The sequence below is a fragment of the Branchiostoma floridae genome, chromosome 10 (assembly GCF_000003815.2).
Source record: "Branchiostoma floridae strain S238N-H82 chromosome 10, Bfl_VNyyK, whole genome shotgun sequence".
In the NCBI taxonomy this organism is placed as follows: Eukaryota; Metazoa; Chordata; class Leptocardii; order Amphioxiformes; family Branchiostomatidae; genus Branchiostoma; species Branchiostoma floridae.
Window position 1 is genome coordinate 13,010,391 of NC_049988.1, and position 23,706 is coordinate 13,034,096.

Here is a 23,706-nt window from a genome sequence, read left to right on the forward strand (position 1 = left end):
ATCTGAGTCTCTACTAATCTCTCTCCCATCAATGGATAACAAGTTAATATCCTTGTCACTTCCTCTTTTCTTTTCCAAGTTTAAGAAGTACTTAGTAGGTTTTTCCCCCTCTTCTCTCCATTTGGCTCTAGCTCTTACATATGCTCCATGTGATTTTTTCATATAAAGGTCTTCTAATCTAGATTGTGCTTGCTTGTAGCTAAGTACTAGTATATGGTCATTAGTGGGATTATTATCTATTTCACTTTGAAGGGAAGATAGTTTTTTCTCTTGAACCTCTCTATCTGTTCTCTGCTTTCTCTGGCTTTCTTGGCTCCATATTGTTTTGAAAACTCAGTTACTTTAATCATACATAAATCTAGTTTATCTCTATTTGATGTAGTGGTCTTATTACTCTCTTGTTGAATTAAGTTACAGATTTTCTCAAAGTATTCTTTGTCTCTTAATAAATCTACATTTAATTTAAAGTTCCAGGGCCTCTGGCACAGTTATGGAATTTGAGTTTTAGAAATATAGCTTGGTGGTCAGTAAGTATTGCAGGTCTTATATCACATTTGCCAATTTTTCCTACAAGGGTCTTGTGAATTAGCCAAAAGTCTAGTCTACAGGCTACATTTTTTGTAAGGTTACGCCAAGTAAACTGTCGGGTGGTGGGGTTAACTAACCTATAGGCATCACATATTTCTAATCTAGAACATAGCTTTTTCACAACTTTAGCAGACCTTCCTGCAGTATCTAGTCTACCCTCCCTTTTTATCAAATTCAGGATTCAATTCACTGTGAATTTATATCTCCACCACAAATTAGGTTAGTGGGGTCTAAGCTACTTAACCAATCTGACAGTTTCATAATAAAGGTATTTCTTTCTTTAACTCTATTTGGGGCATAAATGTTAACTAAGCAAAACTCTGTATCATCAATGGTGCATTTCAGTAGAAGGGTTCTTCCATTATTGTCTTAGGTACTTACAGTCTACTAACATAAAATTGGCTGAAGGCTTAATCAATATTGCTACCCCCCTGCTACAATTAGATCCGAAGGCTTGAAAACAAGGGCCTTGCCATTCTCTAGATAAAACATCTCTTGTCTCTGCAGTGAAATGCGTTTCTTGAAGGAAAACTATGTCAGCCTTTTGGTTTTTTACATATGATAACGGGAGGGGGCCATACTTCGACACCCGTTCTAAGTGGATGCGCATGGCTTTTGTCAATGTACATTTTACAGTGAACTCATCAAAAACAAGTTAAGATCTTGTATACATCCATATAACTGTTATTGAAGCTGTACAGATATATATTTCATTTCACAGCAGCGTTCCGCACTGTACTTTGACAGCGCACGAAACTTACGGCAGGTTTTCGGCTTGCGTCCTAGCAGAACGTTCCAACACAAACAAGACTGGCAATAAAAATGTATTATTGCCATGACGACGATTGAGGGTACAACAATACAGCTCAAATCAGAAATAGACTGGAACTTCCCTGTCGCACTATCCCTGGCACAATATACTAGCCCACCTGTAACACAAACCTACAGCCAGCAGAAATGTACTATCCCCGGTACAGCACAATGGTCTGCCAGTGACCTAAACCTACAGCTGAGCACTACAGAATTATTTCCTGTCTGCCTGTGGCGTATGGCTTGAACAAGCTCTAGAAAAGAAAATGTATCCTTCATAACATAACATAACAACCAAGACAACGTGATCCATTGTGCAGAGTTCCCTGTCTAGTTTCAAAGGACAAATTCCTCCAGGGAGCAAGTGTGACCTACATTCCACCATTGCATACCAGAGATACATCTGGAACAGATTTGGGGGGGAGGGCTTGCATACCCAGCATACTGCATTCCTGTGGAAATGCCTGTGCAATTCCTAGAATTTTTGCAGACTGAATGCAAAATATACCACTTGACGACTCCCCTGAGGCGTCGTCAATGAATGCAAAATATACCACTTGACGACTCCCCTGAGGCGTCGTCAAAAAGGGGTCCAAAGTCCGACATAGTAACAACCAGACCATCGCCGTGCATTTTTAAACAACTTATGCAAATAGAATAGCACTAAAAGTCTTCATTATAATTTTTTTGTACCAAATATGGGTCATATTTTGTAATACGCGACTTATTCAAATACGGTGTGTTAAAACGTTTACCTCTCACGGTGAGACCAACTTGCCGCAAAACGGCAGCGCATTGTTACGTTAGACTGTGATGGCATTTTCGCTTTTCGGCTTCCTTGATTGCCTTTTCATCCTGTCTTTTGGCAGCAGCAATGGCTACAGGATTTTTTAGTCGGTAGGGATCGATTTTTCTTGAATGTTTGTCGCTCGACGGACGGGTTGACTGAGTTCAACGTGTTGAGCATCGCTCGCCCGCCTTCGTGCGTGATAGTAAAATGGCGGGGCCCCGACTGCGTGAACATTGTGGCATCATTTTAGCTCCGTTTATCCAACCCAGTTAAAGGCAGAACAGAACACAGGTATTATTTTTAGGAAGGCTAATAGGAAATATGTGAGCGTATGCGCAGATCACATTAGTTAATTAGCGCCTCGAACGCTGACCTCACGTGACACAACCAGCAGCCCCCGCCAGGGAGGCCAGTCGCGTCAGGATGCGCTCGTCACGTCATCAGCAAATCTTACTGTAGCGTAAATGTTTCACGGTATCCCCGGCCCACGGCTTGTCGATGAGCCTTGCAAGCAGGCGACGATTCAGTCGTGGTGTCCCCAGTTCGTGTTTTGAGGCCGGGATTCTGATAAACTTGATTCTCTTCCTCAACACCGGGCACATGCGGACGTGCCGGACGATCTCACCAGTCACGGGTGACCGTCGGTTTTTCACGTCGCCTTCGCCGTCACTCATCCCAAGATTCGCCATTCACTCAGAAGGTGTCTCATGCCTGTGTAGTGAATCCTACTCTTTTCTTCCCGGACCATCCTGCAGCGGGCGTCATGACTGAATGGAACCCTTCCTCTAGTGGCCTTCACCCCGCTCGCGCAAGTGGTAGGATCCAACCCGCGGCTGCCGGACTGCAGTAGTAGACCACCCACCGGGGTTGTTTACTGTTAACTCCAAGCTCGCAAAACCGTAAGTCACGCCAGTTCGGACGTTCTTTACTCACTACATAACTTTACTGGTGGATCCTAGATCGTGGTCCCGCTCGGGCAGACGTACTTCATTACGATCTCTACACCGTGACCCTTCATTATCATAAACACCTCTGTCGTACGGGATTACCTAACAAGATTGGTAGGGTCAGGATTGCGACTGTCAACACCATCCAGACCCCCTGTCTAATTGAGTCCTTCTGTGCGCCAACGGACACTAGACTCGCCATATTGAGATAATATGTCTGCCAATATCCAGCGAAGACTGACACCGCCGGCTCGTATTTTGCCATGTTCCTGTACCCACAGTTGGTTTCGTGGACAGTGTTTAACTCTGGGTTTGAAATATTGGATCCTACGGACAGTGTTTCCTTACAGGAGTTGGCTCGCCAAGTGTAACCCCAGCGGTATATTTCCTCACAGCTGGCTAACACTCCTACGGACATATAGTTTCCTCACAGGAGTTAGCTAGCCAGTTGAACAGTGACACTCCTACGGACAGTGGTTCCTCACAAGAGTTAGCTAGCCAGTTAAACAGTGACACTCCTACGGACTTAGTTTCCTCACAAGAGTTAGCTAGCCAGTTCAACAGTGACACTCCTACGGACATAGTTCCTCAAAGGAGTTAGCTAGACAGTTAAATAGTGACACTCCTACGGACATAGTTCCTCAAAGGAGTTAGCTAACCAGTTAAACAGTGACACTCCTACGGACATAGCTTCCTCAAAGGAGTTAGCTAACCAGTTAAACAGTGACACTCCTACGGACATAGTTCCTCAAAGGAGTTAGCTAACCAGTTAAACAGTGACACTCCTACGGACTTAGTTTCCTCACAGAAGTTAGCTAGACAGTTAAATAGTGACACTCCTACGGACAGTGGTTCCTCACAGGAGTTAGCTCGCCAGTTGAACAGTGACACTCCTACGGCCATAGTTCCTCAAAGGAGTTAGCTAACCAGTTAAATAGTGACACTCCTACGGACAGTGGTTCCTCACAGGAGTTAGCTAACCAGTTAAACAGTGACACTCCTACGGACTTAATTTCCTCACAGGAGTTAGCTAGACAGTTAAACAGTGACACTCCTACGGACAGTGTTTCCTCACAGGAGTTTAGCTAGCCAGTTAAATAGTGACACTCCTACGGATAGAGTTTTCCTCACAGGAGTTAGCTAGCCAGTTAAATAGCGACACTCCTACGGACAGAATTTTCCTCACAGGAGTTAGCTAGCCAGTTAAACAGTGACACTCCTACGGACATAGTTTCCTCACAGGAGTTAGCTCACCAGTTAAACAGTGACACTCCTACAGACAGTGGTTCCTCAAAGGAGTTAGCTAGCCAGTTGAACAGTGACACTCCTACGGACATAGTTCCTCACAGGAGTTACTAGTAGCTAACCAGTTAAACAGTGACACTCCTACGGCCTTAGTTTCCTCACAGGAGTTAGCTAGACAGTTAAATAGTGACACTCCTACGGACAGTGGTTCCTCACAGGAGTTCGCTAACCAGTTAAACAGTGACACTCCTACGGACTTAGTTTCCTCACAGGAGTTAGCTAGACAGTTACATAGTGACACTCCTACGGACAGTGGTTCCTCACAGGAGCTAGCTAACCAGTTAAACAGTGACACTCCTACGGACTTAGTTTCCTCACAGGAGTTAGCTAGACAGTTAAATAGTGACACTCCTACGGACAGTGGTTCCTCACAGGAGTTCGCTAACCAGTTAAACAGTGACACTCCTACGGACTTCGTTTCCTCACAGGAGTTAGCTAGACAGTTAAATAGTGACACTCCTACGGACAGTGGTTCCTCACAGGAGTTAGCTAACCAGTTAAACAGTGACACTCCTACGGATTTAGTTTCCTCACAGGAGTTAGCTAGACAGTTAAACAGTGACACTCCTACGGACAGTGGTTCCACACAGGAGTTAGCTAACCAGTTAAACAGTGACACTCCTACGGACTTAGTTTCCTCACAGGAGTTAGCTAGACAGTTAAATAGTGACACTCCTACGGACAGTGGTTCCTCACAGGAGTTACCTAACCAGTTAAACAGTGACACTCCTACGGACTTAGTTTCCTCACAGGAGTTAGCTAGACAGTTACATAGTGACACTCCTACGGACAGTGGTTCCTCACAGGAGCTAGCTAACCAGTTAAACAGTGACACTCCTACGGACTTAGTTTCCTCACAGGAGTTAGCTAGACAGTTAAATAGTGACACTCCTACGGACAGTGGTTCCTCACAGGAGTTCGCTAACCAGTTAAACAGTGACACTCCTACGGACTTCGTTTCCTCACAGGAGTTAGCTAGACAGTTAAATAGTGACACTCCTACGGACAGTGGTTCCTCACAGGAGTTAGCTAACCAGTTAAACAGTGACACTCCTACGGATTTAGTTTCCTCACAGGAGTTAGCTAGACAGTTAAACAGTGACACTCCTACGGACAAAGTTTTCCTCACAGGAGTTAGCTAGCCAGTTAAACAGTGACACTCCTACGGACAGTGGTTCCTCACAGAAGTTAGCTAGCCAGTTAGATAGTGACACTCCTACGGACAGAGTTCTCCTCACAGGAGTTAGCTAGCCAGTTAAATAGCGACACTCCTACGGACATAGTTTCCTCACAGGAGTTAGTTAACCAGTTAAATAGTGACACTCCTACAGACAGAGTTTTCCTCACAGGAGTTAGCTAACCAGTTAAACAGTGACACTCCTACGGACAGTGGTTCCTCACAGGAGTTAGCTAGCCAGTTAAGCAGTGACACTCCTACGGACCTAGTTTGCTCACAGGAGTTAGCTAGCCTGTTACACAGTGACACTCCTACGGACATAGTTTTCCTCACAGGAGTTAGCTAACCAGTTAAACAGTGACACTCCTACGGACATAGTTTCCTCACAGGAGTTAGCTAGCCAGTTAAATAGTGACACTCCTACGGACATAGTTTTCCTCACAGGAGTTAGCTAGCCAGTTAAATCGTGACACTCCTACGGACATAGTTTTCTCACGGGAGTTAGCTAGCCTGTTAAACAGTGACACTCCTACGGACAGTGTTTCCTCACAGGAGTTAGCTAGCCAGTTAAATAGTGACACTCTTACGGACTTAGTTTCCTCACAGGAGTTAGCCAACCAGTTAAATAGTGACACTCCTATGGACATAGTTTTCTCACAGGAGTTAGCTAGTCAGTTAAACAGTGACACTCCTACGGACAGTGTTTCCTCACAGGAGTTAGCTAGACAATTAAACAGTGACACTCCTACGGACAGTGTTTCCTCACAGGAGTTAGCTAACCAGTTAAATAGTGACACTCCTATGGACATAGTTTTCTCACAGGAGTTAGCTAGTCAGTTAAACAGTGACACTCCTACGGACAGTGTTTCCTCACAGGAGTTAGCTAGACAATTAAACAGTGACACTCCTACGGACAGTGTTTCCTCACAGGAGTTAGCTAACCAGTTAAATAGTGACACTCCTACGGACAGTGTTTCCTCACAGGAGTTAGCTAACCAGTTAAACAGTGTCACTTCTACGTACAGAGTTTTCCTCACAGGAGTTATCTAGCCGGTTAAACAGTGACACTCCTACGCGCATCATACTCACAGGAGTTAGTTCACAAGTTCAACAGTTACACTCCTACGGACAGTGCTTCCTTACAGGAGGTAGCTCGTCAGCTATTACATAGTGACACTCCCACGGACCTAGTCTCCTCACAAGAGTTTGTTTGCCAGTCATACTGTGCCACTCCTGCGGACACTCCCCTGACCAGTGTTTCCTCATAGAGTTAGTCAGTTCATCAGCGACGCTCCTTCGGACTGCGTTTCCTCACCGACGTTCGCTTGCCAGGTGTGCAACAGTGACAATCCTACAATGTTTCCTCCCAGGAGTTTGCCAGCCAGTTATACAGCGACACTCCTATGGGCCGTGCTTCCTCACAGGAGTTAGCCAGCCAATTAAACATTGACACTCCTACGGACCGTGTTTCCTTACGGGAGTTAGCCCGCCGAGTGTTAACCCATAGGGCTCCGACGGTGTCTCCTCATAGTAGTTCCCTCGCGATCGCCAAGTGCTATAGCGTGACACTCCTTCATCACGGATGTTCGCTCGCTAAAGTGTCCAACATTGACCCTTTTACGGACAGTGTTGCCCCACTGGAGTTCGGTCTTCTGGTGTTCAAGATACGCCTACGGACAGTGTTTCCTCATGAAAGTTGGCCTATGATCAGCCGTTCAAGTCTACCAGTTGCTGCTCCGCGACTCTCTAAGGACAGTCTCTACTCACGTGCGTTTGATCGCCGGGTTTAAAAGCTGTGACAAGCCTCATGACGGCTTTTCCTCTCAAGACGTAGGTAGACAGGTATCCAACAACCCTGCTTCTCTGAGCCGCGTTTCGGCGTGTACAAGATTGCTGCACCGGAGGCCAGCTTCTTCTCGCGTCACACATCTCTGAGGGTCATCTAACGTCTTCTACGCATCTCCGGGCGTCGGACGCTCCGACAAACGGGGAGGGTTCGAATTCAATGCACGAACTACAATTCTTCTGCACACGTATGAACTCCTCTTGTGCCATATGTATCTACGAGACTACACCCCACATTGACTGTATACATCTGTTACAGACTGAGTCATTGACTGTTACAGACTGAGTCCTTCACCATCTGTGAAGTTATTCCTTCAGGGCGTTGCGGTCACTTGATAGTTCGTTTCACCTATTACCCTCACTATGTGCCTCTGCCAGTATAGCAGAACATCCCAAGTTATTTGCAACTGACTGTTATATGTTAAGCGTTAAGGTGCACCCCGTCCTTGTCGTTTTAGCCGATAGGTACGCCTTCTTTTCTTATCTAGTAGCCTATAGGTATGTATGCCTCGGACTTGTCTAGTTCACCTAGTACATGCGTGCCCTGTTCTTGCTAATTACTAGCTAGTTGAGTTAATATTTCGAGTACTAGCTAGTTGAGTTAATTTTTCGAGTACGATTGAAACTTGATTCTCGCCTCTACACTTTGTTAGCCGTCTGCCTTGCGCTCCCTCCACGCCTCTGCTCTCTCCACTCCAAACACCTCACTCCTCCTCCCTACGGGCTTGGTCCTGGTGGTTCTCAATGTTTGATTGCACAATGCATTAAAACTCTACCAAGCCCATTCCTTCTCCGCCTCATTCAATCCGGCATGTAGTGTGAGAGAGCAGATAATTGGAAATATGTGAGCGTATGCGCAGATCACATTAGTTAATTAGCGCCTCGAACGCTGACCTCACGTGACACAACCAGCAGCCCCCGCCAGGGAGGCCAGTCGCGTCAGGATGCGCTCGTCACGTCATCAGCAAATCTTACTGTAGCGTAAATGTTTCACCCGCCCACCCACCACGTGGTTCTCAATGTTTGATTGCACAATGCATTAAAACTCTACCAAGCCCATTCCTTCTCCGCCTCATTCAATCCGGCATGTAGTGTGAGAGAGCAGATAATTAACATCATTTCTATGTGTGGTGGTATTTTTTCACATGTCGTATTTTGCGAAGAATAATTCAAGAGTTTCCGGCCATGGTCTCGATACGTTCGCTCGTCAACTTGCACGGAAGGCGTCAAACTTGAGCAAGTTTTCAAGTCAATCGTTATCTGTGGGACTTGCTAACTTCGACACATACCCCGTCTTTGTAGTTATTTACAACAAGGTTTAGTCTACAGCTAGTGTACTTCTCATGTGCAGGCATCTATGCATTTCTCCGCAACAATGATTTTTAAAACCTGTCGAAATTTGGACCCCTGTCGAAGTATGGCCCCCTCCCGTTAACAATGACCTTCTTTTGTTTTTTTCAAGCAGTCCACGGACATTTAGTGATAGTAAAGATATATCGTTGGAACTAATATCAGAATTCTGTACCTTTTGTTGTTGTTTATGTGCAGTGCACTTTGGCCTAACGTCGTCACGGCCGTTCCAAGGACGTTACATCAACGTCCTTGGCCGTTCATAAAGTCTATAGCCATAAGTCCGGTAACCGGGTTACGGCAACCTAACCGGGTTACGGTCGCATTTGTCTCGTCACGAAAATGCAAATGAGCAAACGCCCGATTTGACGACCACGAAATTGGAATATGACCTGACGGTGCGACGTTGCACGTGAGTTGCCCAGTCCAGGCACGCGAGAAAACCAAGAAAGCCCCACGACGTATGTCGGGTTCGCTTAAAAGGCTGGGCTGTCTACCAGGCCAGGCTACCTGGCCTGTCTACCTGGCCTGGCTATCACGTCAGGCTACTCAGATCCCCCCATTCATAGCCCCATCATATGGCATTCAGCTGATTGACAGGCATAGTAATTGCTAATCTCCCGTCACTGCAAGTGACCTGAGGTTGGCCTGTCCACCTCTGGCTGGGCCCTTCGGGAATGTGTCTGGTAGGACTTCCTTGCAGCGTTAGGAACACAAGTACCAGTACTGACTGTTTGTGTATGTTTGTGTGTGTGTAAATGTGTGTGTGTACATGTATGTATGTGTGTGTGTGTGTGTGTGTGTGTGTAAGAACGGGCTTGCCAGCAACAGAAATTTGTTTCTTTATCGAATATCTATCTTCTAGAACAGAAACCATCTCAGCTCGTGCAACAAGAAGGAAGAGCATAAATCACTGTAAAGCTAAATGTACTGACCCAGGGGGGGGGGGTATAATTACATGTATCTCCTTGTTCTCTATGCTAGTATGCCATGTTGACATACACAATCTCGGTAGTCACATAGCCTTTTTGAGGCTGTGGATTGTTATCCAATGTACAATTTTTTGTGTCCAGGACAGAGCCCAATCCTCTCATTCCACTGCCAATAATCACTCCAACCCCCTTGTACAATTTGGAGTGGGGAAAGTACTGTACAGCACAGATTTTGTGCCAAAGGATTTGAACCCAGGACCTCTGTTTTCTAGGTCTAAACCCTAAAGCATTTACTCAACACAGTACTCAGGTACAGTACTTGAATGTGTTCCTGACATGCTGCAAGGAAGGCCTACCACTACCAGACACATTCCCGAAGGGTCCAGCCAGTGGTGGACAGGTTAACCTCAGGTCACTTGCAGGGTTAAAGATTAGCAATTACTATGCCTGTCAATCAGCTATTTTGGCAGAATGCCATATGATTGGGCTATGAATGGGGGGATCTGAGTAGCCTGACGTGATAGCCAGGCCAGGTAGACAGGCCAGGTAGCCTGGCCTGGTAGACAGCCCAGCCTTTTAAGCGAACCCACGTATGTCTGTGATTCTGCTGTGCAACTGACAACTTACAATTGACGAATCGCTCGGCAAAAATTATGCCACACGACGTATGTCTTCTGCTGTGCAACTGACAACTTACAAATGACGAATCGCTCGGAATAAATGATGCCACACGACGTATGTCTATACTTCTGCTGTTCAACTGATTTGCACAGAATGAAATGCCCTACCCTTTGTGACTCGGGCAAAAATTGCCCAACCTGTGAAATAGCTGCTTTGGTGCTATTTGGTGAGAATTTTGAAAGATTTGTCAACTGTTGTTTTTGCAGTGGTCCCGAATTTGCATTCAAATTTGAGAGGTCTGATCCTATTGTCCCTTTCCAAAATCTGTTGGTTTAGGCACCTTTTGAATTTTTCTGTTGTTTTTCTCCCAAAGTCCACCGAAAAGTGTTACTCTGTTTGGCACAAGTTGGGTCTCGGATTGCCATTTTGGCACATTTTTCCAAACCATGGCCGACAAAACGCTTCCGTATGACCCAACTTACGACAACTTTGTTGCCTTTCCAAAATTGGCTTGTATGTGTGAGTTTTGAGACCATGGTACCCTTCTCTCCCACCCAGGATGACCCGGATTACAACCAGTGGAACGACCGACCCCGTCGGCCGGGTCGCCGTAACCGGCGTCAAGAACATTCCTTTTCAGAGAGTCCGGTACTCAGTTACGTCTGGGGAGGAGTTTTCCCAGGGCACCTGTTCTGAGTCTGTTTCAGGTTCCGACCAGCAATCTGTTGAGGAGAATGACCAGGGCGAGGCGACCGTCTTGAAGGCTCCTGGTCAGCCGAGGCAGAGACGGCCAGCTAACCTGGACCAGGACATCTCCTGTGACTACCCGACGTGTCCCGACGATTCCGACACCGAGAAAGACGAGAGGCCACCGACGAGCTATGCTGCTGACGTCCCGACCGCGACTACACCGCCGCAGACCGATGTGCATGGAGGACTTCGCTTTGGATTCTGACTAGGATTATATAGACTTAACATAGTGTGTTATTGTTTAGTTGTGTTGAGCAAAGACAGACCACTTTGTGTCTTGCGGTTCTGATGGTGCAAATCATTCGGCTGGGTGTGCTGGTGCATTGGTTGTTGTAGATTGTGTTGGTTCCTGTTTCACCTGTAAATCACCGTGGCTAGGTCCCCCGGAAGTTAAGGTCATATGAAGATTTTTTTTAGTGTTAAGTACGGATGGAACTCCGGAGCTGAGATGAGAGGATTGGTAGGTATACACGTTTTCTATTATCACGCCGTAGCCATGCAAGTGAGCTCAAGTCTCCTGCTGGTGTCGTCTGCGTGCTGCGTGTCCACCTCTCAAGGAATTGGATGGGGATTTGGGTATCTAATCTCAAAGGTGATTAGCAGCAAATCTCTCCCCATACCTGTGAGTATGCATTAAGGCTATTTAGGTGTTTATTTGAGTAATAAAAGACATTAGTTTAAGTGATTGACCAGGCAGTATTCATGGGATTCTGCATGTTCTCTCTGCTTCTGGTGTGTCTGGCTGCTTTGTCGTCTGTTATGCACCTGTCACCGTCGCAACCGTTGGAGTTTTGTCTATTGCGAAGCACACTTTTCAGACACAGTATAGAAATTAACCAATGCTGTTTCACATGATTATTGCTTGTGTATTGCTTATGTATACTAGTGTGTATATCTGTATTATGTTGAACTTTTGTATTGTATTGGCAATATGCGCGATGTGAGTGACCAACGACTGGTGAGAGCAGTCTAATCGGTCACAGAGAGCTAGATAATGATATATGACTGATGTTCCAACTTTTGTTGTTTTATATCAACCTGTTGCATTTTTGTTACACCTCTGTTGTAATGTTGTGGTATCTTACATTTGAGGACAAATGTTCGGTGAGGGGGAGGTAGTGTAACGGCCATGACCTTTGACATATGAGGTAATTAGGTCATGACTGTCTAGGCCATATGGGCGGAGCATAATTAGCATGTTAGGTATTCCTTATTTGGTTGTGATGGTGAGAGCATCCAACCAGCTTACCTGTGATGGGCGGAGTTAGAGATGGTATGAAGAGATTTAGTGAATCGGGCGCCCCTCTGGACTGAGGTAGGTTCACTTTGAGGGCTCGTCCCTCTGTTGGATTGTGTACTAGTTAGTTATACCAACTCTCTCTGTAAATACACTTAGAACCTCCTTGGATCTCTGTATCATTATCCTATCCCTAGACCTGTATCCTATAACCGTAACTTGCTGTAGTCCTATTGGAGCACATTGAATTATATGTTACTTGAGTTTAGCATAGGTTGAATAAACACGGCTCACAAATAGTAATCGACTGGTTTGGCTGAGTTCCTGATAAGCTAACATAGGACTTAGAGACCAAACACCCCAATTATGATATAATGCTAGTCTGACAAATGATATAGGGGCAAATTACTAGACCGACAAATTGAAAATGGTATAATGGCATATTCCAAACCAGACAAATGGCATATTCCTAGTCCGAAAAATTCCATAATGGTATATTCCTAGTCAAACAAATGTCATAATGGCATATCCTAAGTCAGGTGATCATTCATACAGAAAAATGACATCTCGACGATATGTATTAACACTTCCAATGTCGCATCACTGACTTTCTGTCATTGATATCATCTGCAAGTCACTCATCCGGCCTGGCAAATGGGAGTGTAACGCGCCTGTCAACCTCGACTTTCACATTCAAGGGCCAGAATAGTTTTGGCACAGTAACATTTCCTCAAATTGAGGAACTCATGCCCTGCTTTAACACGACTCTCTCTGGCCGTAATATCCTGTCGTCTGTACGTCTTGTGATCTACTAGCTGTGTGTCACTGACATGTGAATTCTGCATGACCTTGCCGTTAAATTTCTCGGTTGTCCGTGTCCTCTTCACTTCGGCACTTGTGCTTCACGCGCGTCGGACGCATTTCTATAGCTCCTGTTGCATAGTAGGTAAGTCGTCGTTTTTGTCTTGATACTTGAATGAGTTCTGTTAATGTTAGCTCTATCGGAACTCAGGATTCCGTGTCTACTTCACCTATTTGAATGTTAAGTTTCGTCTCTCATATTGAAGATGAATTTCATTTTATAACGGAATAATCTAGATACGCTAGTTTACGCAATGAATTATTCACGTTTCTCGAAGCAAGTACAACATATTTCAAAAGACTTGACGCTACAGACAGATTTGCACATTTATTTAGATGTCAGAACTCCAATAATGCAAAAATAGGCAAATACATCAAAGACTGCTTTGCTATTAGAAAGAATACTGAAGCTAATGATTAGCCTACTTCACTATGATACTATATGAATGAATTATGCATGTTAGCCCTTATTGTTATGTTAACTATACCTCTATTTTGTACTTTATGTAATAGTTGTTGCCATACTTTGTACCATGTACAATTGCCGTGCAATAAAGTTCTTCCATCGTATCATATTCATGATTACGGCACTTTCGGGAAAATTACGTATACAAAGTGAATATTAGCCTTCGATCAATGTCCTCCAGAACTCACATCAGTAGACAACAAGCAAGAAAAACACGGATTAGGAAGGAGACTGTGAACTGTGATAAGAGCTGTGTTGGTCTTATTCGATTTACCAAAGCGCTGTCGAAATGTTTTGTATCTTAATTTGAAAGAAAGGACTCCAGTTTAACAAGCGCAGACGAAAAAACAACAACATAAACTTGACCCGCACACCTCTAGCCGTAAACTGTCCATGTTTTTTTCTCTTTCACTAACGTTATTGTTTGATTTACAAGTACAAGGACGTCGCCTGCAGTGGAATGGCTTGACGTTGATACATACTTTACACGTTATATCTGATTTACAGCTGTGTGGTCAGATCCTTCGCAGAGTCAGAAACCGTCACGATTTTGACCCCAAGATTACCTAAAGATTACCGAGATTAGCGAAAGTTGATTTACGTCCTTTGTTTCCGGGTGAGGTCAACATCTCATCTTCTTAGTCACGCACTCCTGTGTGCCAAAAAAGAACTCTGGAACTTGACCAGTTTCACTTCCTCTTATTGAATATTCGCTAACTTCCTAGGGAAACTATTCAGCCTCTTTTGGGAACTTTATACAATTTTGTCCTGCCGTTTGCGTTATATGTGATAAAATCTAAAACAGAACACAATGTACATCCGTCGCAAATGTGAACATCTTAAGCTGAAGGATAAGGTTGTGATACTTAATCATTTATTTTCATATTTGAAAAAAAAACTCATTGTTAATAGGCCTACCAATGGAAACTATACTCAATATTCTAAAATCACACATTCTTTCTAGACTACGGATCTAAAGAATGGCAGACTATAAGGAAACGAGGAACCTGAGGTTCAAGTACCGCAGCCTGTTGATCGGGGTGGTGGCAAGCGGAGTCGTGCTGGCCATAGTGATCGGCCTCGCCGTCGGCTTGACAATACAACGATGCAACGAGCGCAAACGTAAGATAGCACTTTTAAGAAAGCATTCAATTGCTGTGAGATAAAACAGCAATCTTCAATGGGAATTCTGAGATTTGTTGCCTATTACAATAAAACATATTTTCTTTATCTTAAAATAGTTTCAATAGAATACTTTTCTTTTGAGATTACATCTCTTTTTAATACGCTACACATTAAAACTAATTCACCGATCGTTTTAGCATAAAGGGACGTTTAACGGTAACAAATTTGAGAAATGATTCGGCATCAAAATTACTATTCTGCCACTAAAATAACTACGTGTCTTATATCATTTACAATAACAGAGGAAATTGTCCACGTCGGTCTGCTGTTTCCGACCAACGACGAGTCAGCTGATGGTATGAGGGAAGCGGCGATGATGGCCGTGGATGACATCCGTGTCCATCGGGAGAAGGTACCGTCAGCTGCGGACATCCAGGTCCACACCGGGGACTACGATGGATCTCCAGACGGGGCTCTGCAAACTTTCCGCCGCCTGTACAGCCAGCAGGACGTGCGTCTGTTCGTGGGTCCCGACACCAGCAGCCATGCGGTCCATGTGGCGGAGTGGGCGATGGTGAACGCACCGGACGCGGTCTTCATCTCTCCACGAGCAACATCCGAACGACTTGCCAACGCAACGAACGCCATACGCCTCAGCATGGGCGACCATGCTCTTGCTCTGGCCTTGTACCTCAAAATGCAAAGTAACAGCGTTTCCGTCGTCATCCCGGTACACATCGAGGACATTTACTCTACGGGCCTGGTGCAGAGGATTCGCGACCTGGCAGACGATATGATGGACGACATTGCAGTCACTACCAGTATCAGCTACGCTCCGGGGACAATCACTAACAAGGAAGAAGCGGGGAGGCTGACTGAACAACTTCGCGACGCCCTCAGGGACAACCCAGATGCAGTCGTCCTCCTTGTGTCGTATTCAGAAGCCCAGGTTATCCTGGAAGCAGCCAATGGTGACAGCACCCTGTTGGGCCGCATGTGGTACACCGGGGACTCCTTGGCTCTCCGAGAGGACATTCTGAGTTCTGATGACGCAAAGCAGTCTGCACAAATGGTAAGCCTGTACGGACTGGCCTACGCTGGGGAGGAGCTCCACAGCAAACGGAGGATGCGCAAGATGCAGAAGCTTGCTGATCGCCTGAAACGCTCGCCTCCAATGTTTGCTCCGCTGGCCTATGACGCCGTCAACCTGATCTACGACACGTGTCAGATAATGCAAACCACCGATGCTCAGGTGGTTCTTGCACACCTTACCCGCGAGGCAGAATGGCAGAACGGACTGTCCGGCAGACTGGCGATCGACTCCCAGATGGGACGCGCGTTCGGAGATTTCCTGCACTCGTTCGTCGCTCCACAGATTCCAGACATCGGCAAGGTTACCGTCGCCATGACAGGGTCCTGGATTCTGGACGGACTGTCGCAGGTATCTCACGACGACGGGTCTGACCAGCAAGGCGGCAGGAGAAGTGAACCGGAGGTAGCGGTATCTGACATGATGTCCATGTCCGCTGTGATGTCCACTGCCATGTCGTCTGCCTCGATCTTTAACAGGTCTGATGTCATGGCATTGAAAGCAAAGGCTGGAAACGACTGTCACAACGCGAAGGTACTATACTTACATCTTTTTTTGCAAGGTTTAATAGTGTGCAAGCTGTCAGCCAGTAGTGGACTGCGGTAGATTTATCCAAAGAAATGTTACATGACACAATTTGATGTTGTACTTTCTGACGTCTTTCACTTTACATCATCAATTGCCAAAGAGTCTCAGGGCTACTTCCGTGTGATTGATGCTATCCTGTTATGTTAATTTCCAGTTTTTCATCACTGCTACGGATCCAGCAACATACATGCAGGTAGAACACGACTTCACAGACGCCACATTCCCGGAGATGTTCATAGTTTCTACTGCCTACGGCTACAGTCTACAGATGAGCTGTGACAAGCCGGAAGGGCCCGTGGTGTTGGACGTCCTCTGCCCGCCAAGCACCAACCCTAGAGACAACATGGCCTGTGTGGAAACCGTCACCTATCCCGTTACTGATCAGGTAACAGGACACCTTCAACTGTCAAAATATCCGCGTAATGATTCTTTCAAGAATAAGATCGACAGATACATAGAGGCCAAGATCGTCGGAGGAGCGTCAGTGGGCCGCCAGCCTTCCAGCTCCTGACTGCAGAGACATGGAGTCTCTGCGGTTCAGGTAAATTCATGAGATAAATACATTGCGTTAAATACACAGATTAAATCTTGTTCTCTGTTGCCTTACTTTTTTTTCAGGGTGGCCGCCGCCGCCTACTGTTGTCTACAGGCACCATCGGAGCTATTGGAGAATGTATCGGGGAGGTTGCCGGGTGTGCTGTTTGCTTCGGTACCCGGGTTCTGTTCGAGTCCAGCATATTGGGTAAGACAGAAACCTCGATGACAATGAAGAGTTGCTGTCTAAATCATCAGTCGACTTAAACAAACATCATATTCCGATTGTGTACGACAATTTCACATGTCCATTGATTGCCTTTTTGTCCCAGTCTTTTTGATGGGGACTACTTTCTTGAGACCAGGAAACAATGGCCCAAAAGCAACTATTTGTACTTATGAAAAACAAACTTGTTCTACACAGACAGTGCAGCTGCATGTGCGGAGCCCTGCGCATTCGGCATTGGAGGCACCTGTGGTAACGCCATTGGAGAGGGTATTGGTGACGCTGTAGCAGCTACTGTTATCTGCACTGAACTTTTTGTCCAAGGTAAGGATGAAAAATGGTTTTCAATGGATCTCAACAATTTTTTGTTGTTGTATGAAACTAAGTTGGTTTTAGCTTCATCTTCTCGAAAAAATGAATTTTCATAAAAAGCAGTCAAATGCAATTCGTCTTCTTCTTTCTTCAAACTTAAAGCATGGTTTTTAAAGGTCTTAGGTTATTCTTCTTGATGATTGTACATGTGTTCTTTTACGTGCAGAGGTTTAGCGCCTGGGACCTCAGAAACAGTACTACGTGTTTAACGGTCATCATCTGAAATATTGAATGCAGCCCTAATGATACACTAAATGAAGTACAGTTCAGACAAGATAAGACGCAAAACATCGTCCTTGCCCCCACAGGCCACCTGGATGCGCAGACGTACCTGGCTGATGCCGCCTTTGGTCGCCAGCTGGCTGCCGAGTCCCCACACGTGATGGAAGGGTACCACACCCTGGCCAGCCCCATCGTCTGGCTCATGCAGCGGTCTGACACGGCTACAGACATCGTCAAGGTGAACCATTTTAGATTCTTATCTTTCTTACTTCTCCTTGAACATACAGTAAATTCTTATAAGCACCGGCTCCATGTATGTAGAACTGGTTGGCGCGTTGAAATTTGTGGAAGATTGTAGAAAATGAATCTGAACAGGTGCATATAGCATTAATGTATAAAGTTAATTTTCACAAATTGTCCTTATATGGCAACTGTATGCTGGTACCGGTGATACTGCTGATTGCAACAATAACAATAATTTATAAAGTCAATTGTAGTTCATAAAAAAATACAGTAAATTTACAGGTTCTGGTCTGATGAAAAATAAGTTTGCTGTTTAAGATCATGGCTCCTTTAGTGTAAGACAGGCAATACACCATGTACTGTCCTCAGACATCTTAGCTGTCAGTCTTCTAACCACATCGATAAGACAGTACATCATCAATCATTAGACTTAGCCCTTTGTCCCGTTTCCTGCACCTTCTGTCTAATGTATGTCAGCTAAATTTAAATTTAAGTGTTATACAGTTTCTCACAAGTGTTCCTCCGTATATTTCCAGACCTTTGCCCTACCCTGGGCCCAGCATATGAGCTACCTACAGGGCATGGCGGATGAAGGGGACGAGTTCGGGGCCGTTGTCATGGAGATAGGGATGACCCTGAGCGGTGCAGTGGGGAGGGTCACACAGGGGACCAGGGCTGTCATTGCGCTTGGTGATGTCATCCTTATCCCTGTCCTCATCGCCATGGTTACCATTGTGGCATGTCTTGCTATGTGCAACTTTGGCATGAAATGATTAGAGATCCTTACGGTGTGCTTACATGTAGGTAATCCCGAATTAAGATTTGATTGGTTTTTGTACCAGATATACCATAAAATATAATCTTATATTTAGATCACGCAAAAAATCTGCATAGGTAAAGTAGCTATGCACTGTTCTTTGTTTTTTTTAAACAATTCAAGTTGACAAGGAGACTGTTAGCCTGGAAATGCTTCATTTTGACATTGTTGAATAGTGCACATCATAGCTACAGTTGTAATCATATGTTATTCCACAGCCAAATGAGAAATAGAAGTGGCAATAGAATGTTTATCCCTATGTAGCGAGTAACAAGTGATACTCAATGTCGCCTTACTTATCAGCAGGGTCTACATTGTGAAATCTATTAAGACATAGCCTTAAGGTCCTAATTCATCTAAGTACATGTAGTAAATGATTGGATTGTCAACATTGTGACCTGTGTAAGTTAGTTAATGTGTACATGGTGTACATAACCAAGCATAGATTATGCAGATTTGCATAATCAGAACATTTCATGGGGGTATGATGTCTCCGAATTCTTGTTTTTAACTAGTTTTTTATGCATAATTACCAAGCACGGCATGGACCATGTACAATGCTGTGATGACAGTAGAATAGAGATGGGTCAAATAGCTTGTCTCAAAACTTTGCTGTATTCAAATGATGAGTGAAGCTCAGAGCCTCTTGAATGCTTTGGAGTATCAAATGTCACTTTTCACTTTCCCGAGACTCGGGAGCTATAATACGGCTGGATACCAGGCTACAGGATGGTTCGGTTAGAAGGTTAGAAAGCTCTCTGGGTTGATTCGGACATGGTTAGGACATGCTAGGTGCTAAAAGATAGGCGTTGTCAGACTCTTCCCGACCTTCCGCCAACCAGGTTCGGCTATGTGTAACCGGGGTTAGTTAGGGAACTCACAACAAGGCGTGGTCACTTCAGCAACGTTAACAATGAACTTCCTGAATACATCAATAGTTTTCAAAGGACCTCTGACTCTCACAGCTATCCCACCCGACACAGTCAGAATCTATCCCTGAAACTACCACTTGTACGTTTGGAATGCGGGAAGCGCAAGTTCTCTTATAGAGGTATTACCGCATGGAACAGTCTTCCACCATCTCTAAATACTTCCACGTCCAAATCTGACTTCAACACCAAATGCAAGGCTTGGTAATCTAGTCAAAGCATTTTCAAAAGTTATGCATTCTTCTATCATTAAGCACAGTTTTCACGTCACCGTCGTGTACAGAAGAATATCTACAGCTTTTTTCAAAAACTGTACCGCACTACTTTGTGCCCGAACTACTTCTACTGAGTTAGGAGGCGCGGATAACTTCTGTACTCTGTGACGTTGTAATGTATGACGTAATATGTATTGACAACAGGACTTTGCACCTGTCTTCTTCACTTTGGCGGTTGTGCTTCTTGCCGTCGGACGCATTTCAAAAGCTCCTGTTGCATGGTAAGTTCTCGCTATTTCTTGATTCTTGTATGGAGTTCTGGCTATGTCGGAATTCAGACATGCTCGTTTATGTCTAGGAGGTTTTGTTTATGTCAACCACACCATTGCTTTAAACTGCGACAATAACACGGGTAACAAAAAAGCTAGAAATGTGCTCATACCTCTGTGTGTCATTTCTTGTGCTCCCGCGCCCAGATATTTGCCGAAAGAATGTCAAAATGTTTAATGAGGAATTCCTTTTCATATCATCGGGAAAGAGGGGTACCCGTTTTACGTATAGGCATTTGCATCTTGTTCTTGAATACAAGTAGGCAATTAAGTAGAACAGTTGACTAACACATTTGTGGTCGCAGCTCAATTATCCACCATGCATATGGCTTTTCTGTTATCAACTTAAGTCACTGATTTTCACAAGAATGATGCCTGCCCATTTAGGTACCGCGACGGTGCAGTTGTACAGGTCCGGATGATAAATCAATTCTTGTGCCAGTCTAGATTTGAAGATATTCACAGATCCTTGGTACGGTAGAGCCGCGAGCCTGTTCCAAACCGGAGTTACTCTGGAAGAGAACAAGAGAGACCTAGCTTGGCTCGGACCGTTCAACTGATATATATATATAGGAGTATCCTCTTGTATTGGATATAGCACTTGGCATGGATATTGATCTGTTGCATAAGTTTCAGTGGTTCTAAGAATGTCCAACCCAGTTGTTTACATCGCTCCTTCGTCTCATTAAGTATGGAGTTAGCACAGTTGCATACAAAATGATTCACTGACATTCGGGATATTTTGGCAAATAAGGAACATTAGAACTGCAGAGTATCACTGAACTGTAAATGTGGTCAAAGGGTAGTTTGATTCCAGAAAGTCAACATTTGCTTCATAGTTCATCCAAAATTGGACTTTCGCACAAAAAGGAGGTTGCAAAATTATCAGCACACTTCCTTATCTTCGTTGGACCCTTGTTCTGGGAATTGTAAGTGATCTGCGCCCTAGGTTTATTACAAATAGGGACTTCGTTTACTCTGCGATTAGGCTCATCATGTACCGCGTTACATGACTTCGAGTGATACAGCTGGCGCATAATGGTGACAGGGGCATCGAGAAACAAAAAAAACAACATGCCATTTACAAACGAGGTTCAAAAAGCCAATAGATAGGCTTATAATCAAAGACGTATGAAACGACTCTGATTAACCTAAGTCTTGTAGTTGTAGGAACGGAGGCATCTGTAGCGTTGATTCTCTAAAACATTGCGGTAAAATCATTGTGGAAATGTTTAAAGCTTAGCTTCTGCACAATACATATCGACACAACATTGGAAATAACTCTACACGGGGTTTGATCCGGTGGGTCATGGGAACACACACATGAAAGGATTCACGCAAACTAATCACGGAGAAACCAAACTCTCCTACTCAACATACTTTCTCTCTTAAGTGCTCACCACTATCTGTCTATCTGACCCGTACTGACCTGCGGGGAGAAAGCGCTACAAGGGAACGACACACTCCGCTGCCGTTCTTTTATGATTACTCCTCGCACGTCCATTTTGCTGTCCACAGGCATCGTTGACCATAACAAGCCTTATTGGTTCAACAGTACACGGTCTTTTCACCCGACAAAGGTACACAAAGAAACACAACTTATGAAGAGACAACTGATTACTTAAAGGGGACCTCCGAACCCCAGACGCAAGTGTTCTGTTTCTTCAGAAACATTTTTCTGAATCAAGATTGCCAAATTCTACTTCGTAATTTCAAAATGGCTTGGTATATTATCACCAAATGTTCAGGGGATGGTGTACTCGTTACGTTTTATCTGTCACAAATGCTACTCGCGTCTCGGGACGTTAAACGAACGACGGTGTCTTTAGACAAAATTGTAGACCAACTGTCAATAATCTTCGCCTTACAACTGTGACACTGAACATTGTAGAAGCTTTCGAGATGATACGCTGTACCAAGCACATTGTAACATTGTTTTGGAATACACAGATACAAATCTCGGCACCTCGCAATGCAAACAACCGTTTGGTAATTTAGAAGACTTTCAACAAGTTGATAGAAAACACCAGACAGGAATTTTCAATAAGTAAGAAAATTCCACAGATCAACTGATCTCGGTACCTAGCCATGCAACCCGCCGTTTGGTTACTTTGGGACATTTTCAATAAGGAAGAAAATTTAAAGAGAAACATCCTGGCACCTAGCATGTTTTCCAAACGTTTGCAGTTCGACCAAAAATTATTCCGCACACTTTGCGAACACAGGTCTTTCGATAGAAACCGTGCTGGAGAACAGTGTGCAGTCTGTCCAAGTTCATTTCATTATGGCTTTGTTTACGATACATGGCAGTGTACAACCCTGTACCAAGCGGACTGATAGAAACACTGTCAAGTGTTGTTACCCAGATTGGTCTAGTTCAATATTCACGATGAACTCAGAAAGCACACAAACAACTCACGGAGAAACCAAATTCTCCTACACGACATAGTTAAGCTCATCTGTGTTGGTACGATCCATGTTGCAGTTTGTAAATGTCATTCAACACAAGCAAATTTCTTATCTCGAATTACGAGGCCATTATGATCATTACTCGAGTCACGTATCCCTAACGTCACGTGCTCAGAGTAATTGAATCACCAATCCTGAAGAAGGTCGACCGAAAATTCGAGGCAAGCAATTTGTTTTGAATGACAGTTACAAACTTCAAAAGTATACTAATTTCTTAGTGTACAACTGTACAGCCTGCCTCTTAAGCTTAGGCTGTCAACGAGCTGTTACATGAGTGGAGGAGATTATCAACTAATATGGTTTATGCAAATGAGGACCTTAGTTGCATAGTTGATGAGAAACACACATGATCCATCAGTCTTTAAGGTTAAGATCATTCAACGAAGGTGTGGGGTCATGTAGCTCTATCGATATCGTTTTTCCTATGGTCTTCTGAATGGACTTTTAAAAGAAAATATTACACGATATTACACATCCTTTTCAGACAGCAGATCTAAAGAATGGATGATGATAAGGAACTGAAAACTCAGAAGCTGAGGCACCGCAGCCTGTTGATCGGGGTGGTGGCAAGCGGAGCCGTGCTGGCCATAGTGATCGGCCTCGCCGTCGGCCTGACAATACAACGATGCAACGAGTCTAATAAGGGGCCGGTTTACACGAGGCAAAAGAAAACGACTTTTCCTAAGAATGCCCTACGACGTTCAAAGCGCGCGCGTGTCCTAGGACACTTTTTTGTCCGTGTAAAAATGAAAATGACGCGCTGCGGCGCGCCGCATTGTGGCACCTCCGGAGGTGGCGCCGCGCGTCGAACGTCGTAGGACATCTTTAGGACAACTCATTCTTTGCCTCGATAAGAGAAAGTTTAACG

General features: G+C 44.6%; 1 protein-coding gene across 1 annotated transcript; it reads left to right on the plus strand.

The window, feature by feature from the left end:
• The first annotated feature begins 13,173 nt into the window (after positions 1-13,173).
• LOC118425159 lies at positions 13,174-19,260 on the plus strand. The gene is made up of 8 exons (XM_035833985.1): positions 13,174-13,298; positions 14,644-14,801; positions 15,107-16,428; positions 16,637-16,867; positions 17,101-17,224; positions 17,441-17,566; positions 17,923-18,074; positions 18,616-19,260. Exons 2-8 carry the CDS (start codon positions 14,660-14,662, stop codon positions 18,850-18,852), a joined length of 2,334 nt encoding a protein of 777 aa, XP_035689878.1. The 5' UTR covers positions 13,174-13,298; positions 14,644-14,659; the 3' UTR covers positions 18,853-19,260.
• The last annotated feature ends 4,446 nt before the right edge of the window (positions 19,261-23,706 follow it).

Bases quoted from the DNA above. Each gene is read 5' to 3' on its own strand.
- LOC118425159 (XM_035833985.1), top strand. From the start codon at position 14,660: ATGGCAGACTATAAGGAAACGAGGAACCTGAGGTTCAAGTACCGCAGC. The intron at 17,225-17,440 runs GTAAGACAGAAA...TGTTCTACACAG, and splicing joins GTTCGAGTCCAGCATATTGG to ACAGTGCAGCTGCATGTGCG. The intron at 18,075-18,615 runs GTGAACCATTTT...GTATATTTCCAG, and splicing joins CGGCTACAGACATCGTCAAG to ACCTTTGCCCTACCCTGGGC.